The sequence below is a fragment of the Amblyomma americanum genome, chromosome 9 (genome assembly GCF_052857255.1).
Source record: "Amblyomma americanum isolate KBUSLIRL-KWMA chromosome 9, ASM5285725v1, whole genome shotgun sequence".
NCBI lineage: Eukaryota > Metazoa > Arthropoda > Arachnida > Ixodida > Ixodidae > Amblyomma > Amblyomma americanum.
This window is the reverse complement of record NC_135505.1, coordinates 35,049,895-35,065,475: the sequence shown is the minus strand read 5'-3', so window position 1 is coordinate 35,065,475 and position 15,581 is coordinate 35,049,895. Positions and strand designations below refer to the sequence as shown.

General features: G+C 45.7%; 1 protein-coding gene across 1 annotated transcript in view; it reads left to right on the top strand.

The window, feature by feature from the left end:
- The first annotated feature begins 6,269 nt into the window (after nucleotides 1-6,269).
- LOC144103229 (parafibromin-like) overlaps nucleotides 6,270-15,581 on the top strand; it is a 136,705-nt gene continuing 127,393 nt past the window's right edge. Inside the window, exons 1-4 of the mRNA XM_077636006.1 lie at nucleotides 6,270-6,489; nucleotides 6,903-7,008; nucleotides 9,314-9,352; nucleotides 9,996-10,077. Coding sequence (XP_077492132.1) covers nucleotides 6,359-6,489; nucleotides 6,903-7,008; nucleotides 9,314-9,352; nucleotides 9,996-10,077 — 358 coding nt within the window. The 5' untranslated portion in view covers nucleotides 6,270-6,358. The remainder of the gene's footprint in view (nucleotides 6,490-6,902; nucleotides 7,009-9,313; nucleotides 9,353-9,995; nucleotides 10,078-15,581) is intronic.

Here is a 15,581-nt window from a genome sequence, read left to right as displayed (position 1 = left end):
GCGGCTTAATTAATTAATTTGTGCAGTGAACAAAGTGCACCAGGAAATGAGTCGCCGAGCCCTTCAGTGCCAATGATTTTGGCACCAGGAAGAGAAGTGCTTTCAGTCAGAAAGTGCAAACGGAGAGAGTCAGCATGCCTGGGAGTTCAATGTTTAACAAAAACTGCACGCTATGCTGCAAGTGATATGAGGACAATTCCAGGGTGCAACAGCCATATGATCGAGTGTGTATTTGTTGCCAAACACTTGTAATAGTCCTTGCACTATGTTATATTATCTGGATACCACAGTCCATATTACACTACAAAAATCTGCGGGTCCCAATTGGCTTTGTGCTTTAAGCCCTGTCATTTGTCCAAACAGCAAGTTTCCATATTAAGGCATGCATGCTTTGATAAAGTTACATCCCCTGAAAAACCGTCCATAATTCAAGCCTTCATATCACAGGGTGGATATTAACGCAGCAAGGCTGCATACAGCAGAATGTGGTAAATTTTTTAGTTCTGATAATATCATAAGCACCAAATTATTGCACCATTTCTATAACTAGCATGGGTTCCTAATTGTGAAAAACACTACATACTCTCACACTGTTAGATTGTCGTGGCCCATTAAATTGTTCTTTCCATATCGGTGCGCTTTTTGAAAAGCTTTCCTGTGATTGGCAACTTTTCGTTCTTCGTGACATACACTTGCTCCTTAGTCTCTTTGAGAAAGCATGCCATGAAATCCTTTATAAAGTAATGTCTTGCATCGTACTGTTCTGAGTGGAATTTAAGTGATCCGAGCCAGTTAACAGCAGTTGGCCCATGCTAATTCTTGCTCATCCTGCCTTTCTTTTTTTGGAATCTCGGTCAATCTCAAAGGTATTGTACTTGGCCCTTCCCTTTTTCTTACGTTCATTTAAGACCTTCCTTTCACTGTTTCATTTAACTAGTCTTCATTGATTGCTATATGGTCTGCCATCCCACTATCAACATCAACATTCCTACCCTCCAGAACAACCGTCTGCTTGCTTGAGAAAATGACAACTGAAACAACGGACACAGGACAAGCCCCCCATTGTGTAAATCACAAATGTTCACCTTACTTTGAACAGACTACAATTTTAGCTTGTGCAAGGGATAAGAAAGAAAGAAAATAAAAGAAGCCTTTGAGATATGGGAGGTCGGTGAAGACGAGAGCACAAGCACACCCTCGGTGTTGTTATCAAGTGAGGAGTTAGAACTAATCAAGAATCGAAAGAGCATGCGACACAGCCGGTGGCAATGAATTCATTGTTTTGAGCATGTGTATGAAATGTATTTATGCGCCCTTGTGCTAGAATAAATTTTAGTTGCTAGTGTGCACTTGTCCTGTGTCCATCGTTTCAGTCGTCGGTTCTTGTAAGTGTGTAGCATATTATTCCCATCAAATATGCAACCAACTAGCCCACATTCCTGCCTTGCTTCCTTTCACTGTTTCATTTAACTAGTCTTCATTGATTGCTATATGGTCTGCCATCCCACTATCATGTCAACATTCCAACCCTCCAGCACAACCGTCTCTGTGCTCAGGAATGGCCTATTTGTCAATGTCAATAGGACTGCATTAATAGTTTTTACTGTCAGCCATATCCGTCTCCATTACGAGGTGATATGTGTCAGTATTTCCTTTGTGCTTTTATCCTACCTTGTTTCCAGCGAAGCAACATGGAGACTTCCATTATACGATGTGGTTAAAATGCTAGGTGCGTGTGTTTACGCACGTGACTGTTGTGTGCGTGTGTCATTTTATCCTTATCCTCATCTGAAATGGCCAGCCAGGTATGTTACGGGGCCAGCATTTACAGCATTTATAAAAGGGTGCCTCCTTCTCTATAATAAAGCTGCATTCCACATACAGTTCTGTCACCATGAATGGAGTCACATTACAGCTGCTGTGAATTTTGTGTGTGAATGTGATTTTCTTACATTGACGGCAGTGAAACGCATGGAAAGGCACAAACCTGTACTCAGTATTATTTTATTTATAGAGTTGCTGTCTTCCTTACATTAGTAACAAGAGTATTCATATAAGGCCCAAGGGAGATTGCCATTTTGGTACATTATTTTGAAAAAAGAGGCCACGAAACAAGACACTTGTTTGCCTAATACATGCAGTCCTTCTAGGACTGATTAAATTCACATACACTCCCTGTATGAAGCCGAAAATTAGGCATAGCCTAGGCAAAGATCTTCAAGCAGTTAGGTTTACGACTAAGTCATTTTAACATAATGCATGCCTAAACAGAACTTTGCCAGCTTGAAAACCAAACTGGCAATAAAATAAGCTTTACTTTGCAGAAGATGTTGCTAATAACAAGAGCTAGCACGGTCAAAAATTTTGTACATGACAAGTTGTGCAGAAAATGTTCACTTTTATCTGCTGTTTTTAGAACCAGAATTACAGTTACGATACCTCATTTTTTTTCTGCTCAGAAAAGAGTCTTAAACATTACTGTAAAGCTGTATGAGAGGATATACGCATGTATGCCCTACACACACTTATATGCTTAGTTTTTATTTCATTGTGTTTTGTAACAACACAGGTTTCACCTTGTAAATATATTTCTACAAATTCTGCTTGAGATAACCACTATGCTTGGTCAGTGCATCCTGTTTCCCTGAATATATGAAGTATTCTTTCCGAACCTCAATGAGGAGCCGTCCAGATATAAGCCAGTTTGCCAACTCCCACATTATGTTATGTTTACACTGAAAGTAAAAGGCATGTATGGCTTTTTACTAAGTACTAAGCAACCATTTTGTTTTCATTAACATGGGCATTTTAAGAATTTTTTGGAGTTGTACAGACATGTCAGCCTGTTTCTGTATGTGTCACCATTGACTTGCTCTGAGCACAACTCTCCAAGCTTGTTTGCACTGCTTCATTCTAGCTTGTGCAGTTCTCATTGCAATAAGAGCTAAGGAATGACTGCTAAAAAAAACTGGTCGCCCACTGTCACTGTGCAAAAAACAAAGCTGTGCATTTCAGCGCAGTGATAGATGGCTTAGCCCCTTTAATTGTCACCACACTGCTATTTCAATTTTGGCTTTTCTAACAGATTGAATAACATTACAGAGAGAAAGCAGTACTGTTGCACAGTCACTCTTCTGTGAAATGCACAAGTGCTGCAGTTAAAACTTATCTTACATATTCCAAATTATTGGGAATGTCATAATTTTCTTGTGTATTTGGGTTCGTATTTGACAGCAGAGTATTAAAATATGGAATTTTTGATACATGCACAATTCAGATATACACTACATATATCGACGAATAGATGTGTCTTTTGCAATAACAGTTAAGTGGGGAGACAGCAAGGAGGCCTGTTTACTTGACATTGTTACTGTCAACTAAAGTGTGCATGGATTAATGGAAAAGCTACAAAATAAAGGCGATTAAAATACATGTAGAAAGACTGCAATGTGCTAGTTTGAATAATTGATGATTAAACCTGTGCCCGGTCTTAGCTATGTGAATTTCCATGTTATAATTACAAATGATCGAATATATACTGCTAACCTATAATTTGTTCTAGTCCTGTATCCTTGGTTCTGAGAGTCCGTGATACGAATCGCGTTGTCGTTCTGAAATCGTTATTGCATGTTAGGGTATAGCGTAAATTTCAATGGATGCACTCTTCAAATATTAGGAGGCATAAACCTTAGATCGTAGTTAGAACGGTTGCATATATGGGTGGTCTTCAGCGTAGTCTAGCTGACTAGCGGTCGAACGAGTTGTGTCACGATCGTGGTGTGATGCCTTTTATCACTTTCTGAAGTAGAAATAACGCAAACGTCAATCGTTCCCCACGACGCTGTTTTAGAACCTCGCCTGCGATGTTGCAAAGTTTGTTGCGACTTCGTTTGTGGACGTCAGAATTGGCCGCACCGAGATTCGTGGCTATCACAGCCGATCGCGGTTTTACCTGCTGCGAAAAACCTCACAGCTAAACATGTCTCGGGTGAGCCACCATATCGAAGTGTGTGCATTCGTAAGACAAGATATATTCATGTTCTGCTACGGCACATGGCTGTGCTGCCGCATGAACGGCACTGACGAGCGCGCTAATCAGAACGCCGGAGTCGATTGCACGGTCGCATGCAGCAAACTTGATCGTACTACACCTCGTCCGCAACGTACCCTCACACGGCCGTGCGCATGGTCGCAATGACGTGTTCGCATGCGGAAAAAAAGTGATTGTACAGCGCCCCGAACCAACTTGTGCGCACAGGCGGATGCGTCCATGCGCTCCATTGTTCGGCCCTTGCACAGCCCTTGTGCCCTGTCACAACAACGCGTGCGCATGCGGAAAAAAAGTGATTGTACAGAGCCCTTTATTAAATTTTGCACGCGCTCTCGTGCTTTAGAGAGGAAGCAGCTTGTGTGGGCGGCGTCAAGCAAATAGTCCAAAAGGGCACTGTTTTCGTCACGCCCTAGTTTTGAGCCCAGAGCGCATACCCACGTGGTGTACGAAGTGCAAACTGAAATTAAGGCCTACCTTCGAACGAAACTGCGGCACGAATGCGTTTCACGTTTTTTTTCGTGTCTTCAAATTGTGCTAGCTCGGCTCGATCTGCTTGTTTCCACCATGCGTACTGGGGACATGCTTCTGCTACCAAATTTTTCTTTTCCCTTTCCGCGGTGTTTCAATGGCTTTAGTGCTAGGCTGCTCACTGCAGTGTAGGAGGTCGAATCGCGCCGCGTTTAGATTTGTGTTAAATGCAAAAGCCCATTTCGCGGTGTCGGTGCGCATTAATGGATCCCATTCTGTAGAGCTTTGCAGTTTTAGCATGGGCATGCGGCTGACACGACCAATATGGTAATGCATTGCCGTTCCTACTGGTGTCGGGCTTGCCTAGCCGTTTCTGCCGTATGGTCGTATTCACAGCAGATGGCGTATTTACCATACAGATATCTAAAAATAATATCTGTTAATCCGGAGTGCTTCAAAATTACGGCTTTGCGCACAATCTACATACAGCCTTAGGATGTTAACTCACAGACCACTGGCACGACTCAGTTCCGATGCGCATCGACGGAGCACGTAACACTATTGTGTGGCCACCCAAGGTCTACAGTCTGTGGTCTGTAATCTGCAGAGCCACACTGCTGCCACGTGTGTACAACAGAGACACAAGGTTAGTTCACATGTGGAATTGTGTCTGCCATCTTCGCCTTCGCATTTGTATGCGCTAGCCAGTTCACATGGTGTCGGCTAAGTAAGTGCACATATGTTAAGTACCCGCCAACGCTTTCTCCTGTTGCCGCAGGTGATGGACCATTAGTACTATTTTTTAATCAATACTGCAGCGCCCGATACTGCGTCGGTACTTCGCATTGAACGATCCCTGCCACTTTGGTAATTTCTGTTGACAGCACGCACGGCAGTAAGCAAATGCGTCATTTCAGGGAAGCCCACAAGTCAAGCAAGACGCTTCCCCGCCTTTAGGCGACCACGGTGCCGCGTGCCACTTCGATCATCACGTAAAAACTGCGCACCGATGGACATAAACTTAGCGCTGTGCAGTCGTCAGGCTGTGCTCGCATCTGCCGCACCCGCGAGGAGACGGGCGCGAGCAGCACGCGGAGAGAGAAAGCGAGCACAGCAAGCGAACACGGCCAGTCAGAGCGCCGTGGCGCCGTCGCGCCCGATCGACGCTTCAGAATTCCGCCGCTACGGGAGGGGCACGGCGCTGTCGTCCCGTGGCAAAGAGGTACCACGAGAGACACGTTGTGCGTTACGTGCGTAGGGGAGGTGGAAACGGCTGAACACTTGATACTTTAGCTCCACCCTACAGTGGAAAGCAGCGGGGCTGATTTATCCAAGGCATTTGGGTTTAAGGACAGTGAAAGGAAGCATTCTTTTGTTGACAGCGCTTAAAAAACACGGACAGAAGGCATAGAAGACGACGTCACAGTGAAGGGAAGGTAGATTTTAAGCGGGTTGATCAACCAAGCGAAGGTTGATCTGATTGGTGGCTAAAATCAAGACAAGCGTAAAATTTCACAAGTCATGGCTAGGTGGCTTGAACCACCGCCCGATTTAAAGGGTTCAGCCTTATCCATTCATCCACCCAAACTTAATTGGGCTCCCTATAGCATTGCACGATCCGGGACCGTGATGCGCTTCCGCGAGGTGCCACTGCGCATGCGCAAATCGCCCTGGGGACGCCAGATGGCGCCACGCGCCCGTCAGCTGCGTGCGCGCCAGCCGCGTCGGGACCAATCAGCGTGTGCCCAACGGTGCCCCGCGGAAGCGGATCACGGTAACGGATTGCGGATCGTGCTATGCTATATACTTGCACCGTAAACGCATGCGTCTCTTGTAACCATGGCTGACCCGTTGAGCATGCTGCGGCAGTTCAGTGTCAACAAAAAGGATATCACTGAGAAAAACTCGCAAATAATCTTCGATGAGTACTCCTGGCCGAAGACTGTGAAGACAAACTACATCGTGTGGGGGTGAGTGCCGCTCTGAGAGTATTTGATTTGTCTGTAGACGCGATTGCGATTTGTTTTTTTTTTCCCTAGGCTTAAGCAGTGTGCTTTTGCTGCGACTAAAAGTTAAAAGTGTTTACGTTATTTGCCAGCCGCTTATTAAGTGCTGACGGGGATCGGAGGCGGACTTGATATCTTTATCGGTGCTAAACGAGGGTGTAAATGCGGGCAGCAGTGTCTGGATTGCACCGCAGCCTGCAAACGACGATGCATTCCGTAGGCGCTGCATAGTACTGTACTACGTGGTCCGCGTATTGACGCGGACTGGGCTTTCGGCCGGATGTCCCGGACGAAATGCGCTGCATATTGTCCATAGCCGCGATGCATTTGTAGCGATCTCAAGCCAGCGTCTCAGATGTGTCTTTTTTCGTCTCCAGGTCCGGTAAGGATGGCACCCCGCAGGAGTACTACACGCTTCAATGCTTGCTGTTTCTTCTCAAAAACGTCCACCTATCCCACGCGGTGTACGTGCGGAAGGCCGCAGTGAGTGCATTTTTTTTTTTTTGCGAATGACATCGGCCGCGGTTTCTTCGGTCTTGACCGCGGTTTCTTCGAACGCACGTGTTTTACTGAGTGATCTACCTGTGGGTCTTATCGGTGATCCCCAAGTGCTTAGCAGCCTACAGCGGATTTATTTTGAACGGGCAAACTTCGCTTCATTCAGTGTGCGACGTTTACCGGTGTCTGCAGAGCCTGAGGTGGTTTCTGAACGCGAGCAGTGAGCCAGCGGACTCGCACGGTTAAATGATTCTCCGAGCGCACAGAGATCTCACTGTTCATGTAGCAGCTGCTCCTGAAATGAAAAGCGTTCTTAGTAGCGTTTGTCGTAGGCCGTCTGCTCCTGTTTGCTGGACCGCCGCCGCGGTGGCTCAGTGGTTATGGCGCTTGGCTGCTGACCCGAAAGACACGGGTTCGATCCCGGCCGGATTTCGAAAGATGGATTCGAAATTTTAGAGGCCCGTGTACTGTGCGATGTCAGTGCACGTTGAAGAACCCCCAGGCGGTTGAAATTTGCGGAGCCTTTCCCTACGGCGTCCCTCATAGCCTGAATCGCCTTGGGACGTTAAACTCCCATAAAACAAACCAAACCTGTTTGCTGGACCTTCGTTGTGGGAAGCCACCATGGTCAGAATGCGGCATAAAAACACTGCAGCGTTTGGGTCTCGCGACATAAGGCAAAGGGCGTGCAGCTAGTATGAGTGAAGAAGTACATCATCCGTGGCATTTAATGTGTGTATTGGGGCTGAAAACATTGCCGAGCACAAAAAAGGCAAAGGCTGCTGCAATGCATAAATAGAAAGGGTATAAATCATGCAAAGTCTGTAGTGATGCCTAAAATGGACTGAAGAAATTGGCAGCCTTCGATTATTGTTCAACGAGATTGAGCCTGGTCAAAATGCAGGATGTGGACTGTAGTGGTGACACGAGTGGTGCCCGTGCAGTAATAGAAAGGCTTAACATAACCTCTTATGCAGTGCACTTCTGTGAGCTGCGGCCTCATAATGAGAACGTGGTAGCATACTGCTCATTGTATTATGCTGAACTGGTGACCTTTTATTTCTGTGTGAAGGAAATATGCAGTAATAGGTTGACACAAACTGTTTTGGAAGCCCTGAAGAGGTGAATTTGCAACATTTTGTGGCAAGAACTAATAGTAGTGGAAATTCTCTGTTGATATATATACTTATGCACTGATTAGATGTTATAACTTTGTAAATATTTGAAACTTAGCTTCTGTTACTCATTTGGTGCGGCTATAATCCAACCACTGTGATTGAATAGCTTTGGTAGTGTCAGTCCAGGCAGATTTGGTCCCTCTATTGGCAGCCTCTACCCATAAGTGTTGCTTTGTTGAGCAATGTGTTTGGCTTCTGGTTATGTGTTGCTTGTGATGTCACGCACACCATGATGAAGCCCGAGGCATAGTTTTCAGAGCACAGTTTTCCTCCGTGCTTCTGGTCACAAACATGGTGGCTGCTATGTTGTTGGTGCAACCCATTCAAGCTTGAAGGATGAATTCAAGATGTTGTGACTGCTATTGGTCTTGTGTGCACAATGCAGTGGATGACATTTGCAGTCATTGCTGTGGTGGGAGAGTGGTTTACAAGGCGTTTTAAATGCCGGTAAATGTTGAATTTGTGCAGCCGTGAACTATGATATAATGGTGCAGAGAAAAAATTCTGACTTAGCACGTCAACTTTGAGGTGAGGAAACCGTCATTGTGGAAGCTTTATTTTTGCAGAGCCTTATTAAATCCTGACACCTGTAATTGCTGTGGCTTTTTGTTTTTGGCAACTTTGTGGTGCCAGCCTTGTGTGCTTCTCAGGTCGCGGTGTTTCAATTTTGGGGGTTGCAGAAGAGCAAGGTTCCGGGCTAGTTGGTATTGCATTAAAAGGAAGAAACGGCGTGATGAAACATGGACACACGTAGAAACGACACACACACAGGCGCTGACTCACAACTTGTGAGTTGTGAGTCAGCACTTGTGTGTGCGTGCCATTCTTTCGTGTGTCCGTGTTTCATCGCACTGCTTCTTCCTTTTAAATGGGGGTTACAACCAGGTACGGGTTGTGTTGAAAGCTCCCAGGACGCAGGTTCTGCTTCTGAGCCATAAAATGGGGCGTTTGCGGCACATCCCCCAAACCCTCTCTAGTGGGTAGGAGAAGTGCCAGGATGCTGAGGCACAAGCCCTGTGGCCTGGGTTGTTTTGACGGGCCCTGTGCATTTCGATCCCAACAAATGTTGTAGTTGTAATGCGTGGCATCCTCTTGTTTTATTTTCTTTTCAGGCTGAAAACATCCCCGTTGTCAGGCGTCCTGACAGAAAGGTGAGCCCCTGTCACTGTGGAACAGGTTTGAGTGCAGTGATTGAAACGATCATTCAGCCTTCCTTTCCCAAATTAAGGAGCAGCTTAAAATTGCTATGTGCATTGGTTTGATGAGGAAGTCATGTGCATGAAGTCATGTGCATGATTTCACCTTCATACATAAAGCTTTCTTTCATGGTTGCTTTTGATCGCTGTGTATGGTAGAAAGACTACAAGCTCTGTTCGTGTGTTCAGTTAACTAAGTGGCGTGGCATGTGGGGACTTTTTTCACGCTTTGCTGGTGTAGCTTGCTTTGCTAAAATGCTTGTAGTTATGACGGTAGATTCTTTCCTTGTGCCTCTGAATTAGAGTCAGTGATGCAAAATAAAGTTACATAAGGCTGGGAAGTGGTTTGCAGTTGCAGTCTATGGAGATGTGCCTACTGCCATGCTGTTTTGACCTGTGCTCATTTCTTTCATGCTTTGTGTGCTTACTTGAAACGGTACAAATCATTTTCTAATGTGGTGAGTTCCAAGGGCCATTCCGCCTGTGCTCGGTCACCTCCCGTTAGGCAGTTGAAGGCGACCGAGACGGTTGATTTTTGTGTGACATTTTGTGCTAGTGCTGCTGATGTCCCAACTGTATTCTCCGCACGTGCATGCAGGACATCCTGGCCTACCTGAATGGGGAGACAGCCACCTCGGCCAACATAGACAAAAGTGCCCCCATCGAGATCCCCACACAGGGTGGGTCATGAGGGAACTGGTCACACTGGAGAGATGCAGCCAAGCTTCCTTTCATTCTGCCCTTGCAGTGTATGGGTGCAGAGTAAAATGAACTGGCACTTGAACTCGTGGAGTGTACTAGCTACACCTGACATCCCAAAACCACAAACCTTGCAGTTGATGGCGTCTGGCTCAGTATTTCGGGTTGCTTGTCACCTCCGAGTTCCAGTGCAGTACAAGTAGGAGAGGCGGCCTTGGGCTCATTTTGTAACTTCATGATGTTAAAGCGACCCTGAAATGATTTCGGTGGGTATATTCTAGTGCAACAGATCTGTAGAGGTGGTCTTTCTGGGTATTCGAGTCACATTCGAAAGCTCTGTGGGGACCCTATAGACCTCCTGCATGTTTGTAAATAAACGAGGTGGCACTGCAGTCGCTAGCGGGTTCACGGTAGGCAAAAGGCCAGGGAGTGGCGTTGCAGAGAGGTGTTGAGTGCGGGTTTTCAAGGCTTGTAGGCACTTTTTCAGTTTCTGCAATTCACAGCAGTGGTTGATGCTTTCAACTTAGTAATTTCTCGAAGTACACGGGCTCGCGTTGGCCACGTGGGGCGTATTCACAGAAATAGTTCGCCATGGTGTATTGTACGTATTGTTAGCAGTAAATGAAAAATGTACTGCTGTTGATTTCCACGCTAGGCATTGAATAAAATAAGAAGTTTTTGGCACTCTGCTCTAGCCAGAATGATTTTACTTCGGGACAGTAGTGAGAGGAAGTACTGGTGTTGTTTTGGCGGAGCAGACGTGCGCTCACCATCTGCTGACAAACGTACCTCCGCGCTGTGTGAAAAGTGGGGGCAGCGTCCTGTCCCCGTTCTCCTCTGTCTCGCTTAAGCACTGTTTTTAGCCGCAGGAACACGCACCAGCCCGGCCGACTTCTCTCTCCCTTTGTTAAACTGGTCGATTTGGTGAAAATTTTTGATTTCTGGAATTCTTTTCTTTGCCCTGGGGTCTTGTGTTTTGTGAGAAAAAATTATAGCAAAATATTCAGTAGAAAATTATAAATTACTTTTTTTAAACGCGTGGTCATCGAAAATTGTGAGGAAATTTCTTTGATTCCTTTGGGGCTTTCTTTATTTACCCGCATTTCTTTGACCAAAGCGCAAGCAAAGAGGCCAAAAACGAGGGAATAAACATTAATGTTAGTTTTCTGACCTTTCACATTTTCTGCGATTTCATCACTCACACCTTCGTAATTTCTTAAAGCATGAAAATAGAAATTGAGGAGTGTAATAAATCTCTCGATTTTTTTTCGTACACATGCAGTACTAATGTTAGTTATTTTGTAAGAAATGTTTTCATGTAGCTATGCATGCATAAGTACTGATCATCTAAAAAAGAACTAATAGCGTCATATAAAGGACAGGGCTTTGTGAACATGCTGGCATAAAAAAGTTTGCTCACTTTCTACTCAATTATTTAATATCTTGAGGTAACTTGATGACGATGTTAATTATAATTACCCAAAAACTGCCCCAGGTAAAGCTAAAAATGAAACACATTACTGAAACTAGCGTAGCAATTTAATATTTGCAACAAATTTAGTTACATATCACGTGCATAAATAACGAAAACACTTTTCATTGCTGCGCCCCCTCTCAATCTCGCCACATATCTGTTCGTAGCACGCCTGCAGCTGCTTCTTCCCAAACAAGCTTCGCGATCATGTACTGCATCATGGAACATGACACATGCATGATGCAATGAAAAAGCATGCGGCTTTTAGCACACTTAAGGTACGCTATTCTAAGCACGCCAACGTGACCGCGCAAGAACTTACCAGACTTATACTCGAATCAAATAATTATGTCTGTCACATTAAGAAAGTCTTTCAAGTAAATAATAAATGACATAAAACGCGCAATTAAAACATGCTGTGCTGTTAACAAAAGAACGCATTCTTTGGGGGCGAGTGAACCTGCCGCGCCCCGTGCCCACCGGCTCAAAGTGGTAAATACATGTGCAGCTACATTCGTGCTTTTATTTTTCTTGCGCAGTTATAAGTGCACTATGCTGATGTTCACGTGAATGGATGCAGTAACTTTCATGCTATTAAGTACGTTGAGTGGCAGTGCCGATCGACTTCCAGACTTGCGCTTTACTACCGCAGCCCATTCCCTGTTAGCCAGTTTCGTAATGCGGTATTTATCTGCGAGAAACCTATCGAGGCTAACTTAAGTTTCCTTTTGTGCTATTACGCGGATCCAACAGTGATGCAGCTAATCAATACATGCTGCTTCTGTTGATGCAGCTAATCAATACATGCTGCTTCTGCAGTGCGCAGGCATGATGCAGCCGCTGGTAGCTGCAGTAGGCACGGGCAGGCGGAGCCTGTTTTGCCTACCATGCGAAAGTCGCTGCTGACATCAGCGCCACCGCATCTGCATGACATCGCGGGGTGAAGGAGGTCTATAGTTTAGAAATAATTTTAAAAATCTCTGCTTGCAGTAACTCGCAACCGAATAGGGCGACACACCTCATCGCGCATCCCCTACCCCGATGACGTCAGTGGGCAGAAGAGCCAGCCTTCAAGCTCGCCCCATCTGCCCACTGACTTCATCGGGGAAGGGGATGCGTGATGAGGTGTATCGCCCTGATCGGTTGCAAGTTACTGCAAGCAGAGGTTTTTAAAAATTATTTCTAAATTATAGGGCCCACCAGAACTTCCCACTTTGACTCAAATACCCAGAAAGACCACCTCTACAGATGTGTTGCACTAGAATACGCCCATCAAAATCATTTCAGGGGCCCTTTAAGTTTGCAGTACTGCACCTCTTCTCCACCATTCGTGTGTGTGTAAATTTTGTTGCTTCCGAAGCGAGGTTCATGGGAGGGAATGCTGCTGGCTTTCACAGGACTGTAGCCTCTGCTATATGTACTCTGCCTAACTCCGAGCTGGTTAAGACCAGCACTGTGACAACTTGTTGCAGTTTTGGCCTATAGCCACTTTGTATACACTTAAATCTCATTATAACCAAGTCAAAAGGGCAGTGCATTTATTTTTGTACAACATTTACTTTGTTGTAGCCACTTACTAATTGTTGCACTTGACGTTAGCCTTGGGACCACCTTTTCATGTAGATGGTGTGAAAATATCTGTGATGCTTCACTGTTACATCTTCCTGAACTGAAGGATGGCAGTCTCAGCAGCAGCAGCAGCTGTCTCATGACCATCTTTGCCGTTTTTGTGCGTACTATGCCCAGCGCCTGATACAATGTCGGCATGTCGTCCATACAGGGTGGAGTGTCTTTGTCCCCCCGTGACACATTCATCGTCGCTTACTTTGTGCAGCCAGGTAGCATCGAGCACAAAGTCATCATTGGTCAGCTCCTCTGTTGCCCCAGAAGGTTTTGTCTCCAAGCACGACATGAGCGTCATGGAGTACCCTCCATAAGTCTACAGCTTTGTCTGATGTATCATAGGGTGCAGCTACTCTGTCCATTAAGTTGTCAGTGCCTTGATCGCTTTTGCTGGCAGCAAATGATGCAAGTCAACAGCAGCTGCCGACAGTGCTGGCACTCACATTCATCCATGCCATGTGAAGCGTTTTAATTGCCATATGCACGTAGATATTCGTGTTCGGCTTCATGTTTAGCCCATCTATCACTTGCATTTGGTATCCAGCCTTGAGGGACATTTCCACACTTTGGTCAAGAGGCTGTATCGCTGCTGTACAGTTCAGAGGCAAGAACCCAAGTTCATTGTTCGCCAGTGCTGCAAGTGTGTGGGGGGAAGCGCAGTTATCCAAGAAAAGGCATCTTGCGATGCTGCCTTCTCAACTCCTTGCCCCAGTCATGCAGCCATCCCACAAAAACTTCCCTCGTCATCCAGGCCTTCCGGTTAGACATGTACCAGAGTTGAAGTCGCCTATTTCCTTTAAACGGGCAGTGAGGACAGCTCTATCAAATTTGTTTTCTTAGTAAGATCTGATAGTTGGCCATTTTGAGTGCATTTATTGCTGAGAGGTTTGGATTCAAAGTTGAAAAATTTTTTCCTGCCACTCTGATTGAAACTCAGGACTCTCTGATGACGAAATACCCGAAAAGTGGCATAAACTGGCGTAAGCATGGACTCTGTTATTGCTGGCTGCGAGCAGGGCGGCCTAGGAGCAGCTGAAGTGAGAACTACTGCCGGCCATACATTGAAGGCCTCTATCAGCCGTCGCTTTGTTTACATTTACACCAGTCTTATGATGAATTTCGTTCCCGATTCCAACAAAGGTCTTGTAAAGAATTGTGGCCCGCACATCAGCAAACTGAACCCCACAGAGCATGCAATACTTTTGAGGGCTGAGTTTACAGGTCTGGCAGGATAATCAGAGTGCAGAGGAGTTGGCAGCAAGCAACGCTACGGGTGCGGCAGCTGTCGCCGCTTAGCCACCATCATGGCTGATGGGTAGAGACTAGCAAGTATGGACATATTTAAATTCTGTAATAATACCTCGCAGTGCTGTTATGCAGCCCAGTGTCTTGGTACATTGATGAAGTGAACACGTTGAGCGGTGCATTTGGTAAACTTGAAGCTCGTACAGCCTTAGCTAGCCGCAGGTGTTTTCCTAGTTGCAGGTGCGTGCTGTGGCATGAACTTTGGGCGAGGGGCACTTGGAGTTCCTCTGCTGCTCTGCACTTGTAAACTGAGGCACGTCAAAAACGAAACCACGTGGGCACGCAAGGCACATAGCTGGCAGGCAGCCCATTAGGTTTGCTCTGGCTTTCAATATTCAGGTTATCTTTTTTCCTTCTTCCTCGTGTGATAAAACTGCACCAGCAGTTTTAAAACAAAATTCATCTACTTGAATATCCAAATGCGTAACCTTCTTGCACATTTGCCAGCCTCAGAGATCCGTGATGTTTGGAACTTTCGTTATTGCGCTGTGCTTGCTTGATTTCCCTGTGGCAGCGACACCTGTATTTTAGTTCTGGCTCTTTTCTGCTTTTTCAAAGAGAGTGGTGTTTTTTTGATTAGGAGCTGGTATTCTATCGTTACAAGCCAACTTCAATTTGTCCTCAGTGTCCCTTTAAAGCTCCGAGGGGATGTGCTTTTTCTTATCACTAAAAGTGTCATCTTCTGCGACCGATCCACTTTTGTATAGAGGCGCACGGTGATGCGAATATTGCTGTGTATCCTGCTTTGGCAGAGCTTGCGTTTAAGGAATAGGATCTTCTTTGGCAACGTTCAGTAGAAGACAGTGGTCTCATCAGCATTAAACAGGCTGTTCTCTTCATACTTCTCTAGGAGCGGACCAACATTGGCTTTCACCCACACCTGGGCTGCTTCATTTTCGATGGTCTGGGACTGGCCAGTGACGACGATATCTTAGCGCTCCTTAAAACTCTGTAGATTCGCAGCCTTTGCATCCAAAAGCCACTTGAACAGTGCTTTTTTCACCAATTCAAAGGCACAAGACTGCAGCTTCTTCTGGCTACCTTTTACACCAAGTGATCACTTTCTTGCTGCTGTGAATAGTA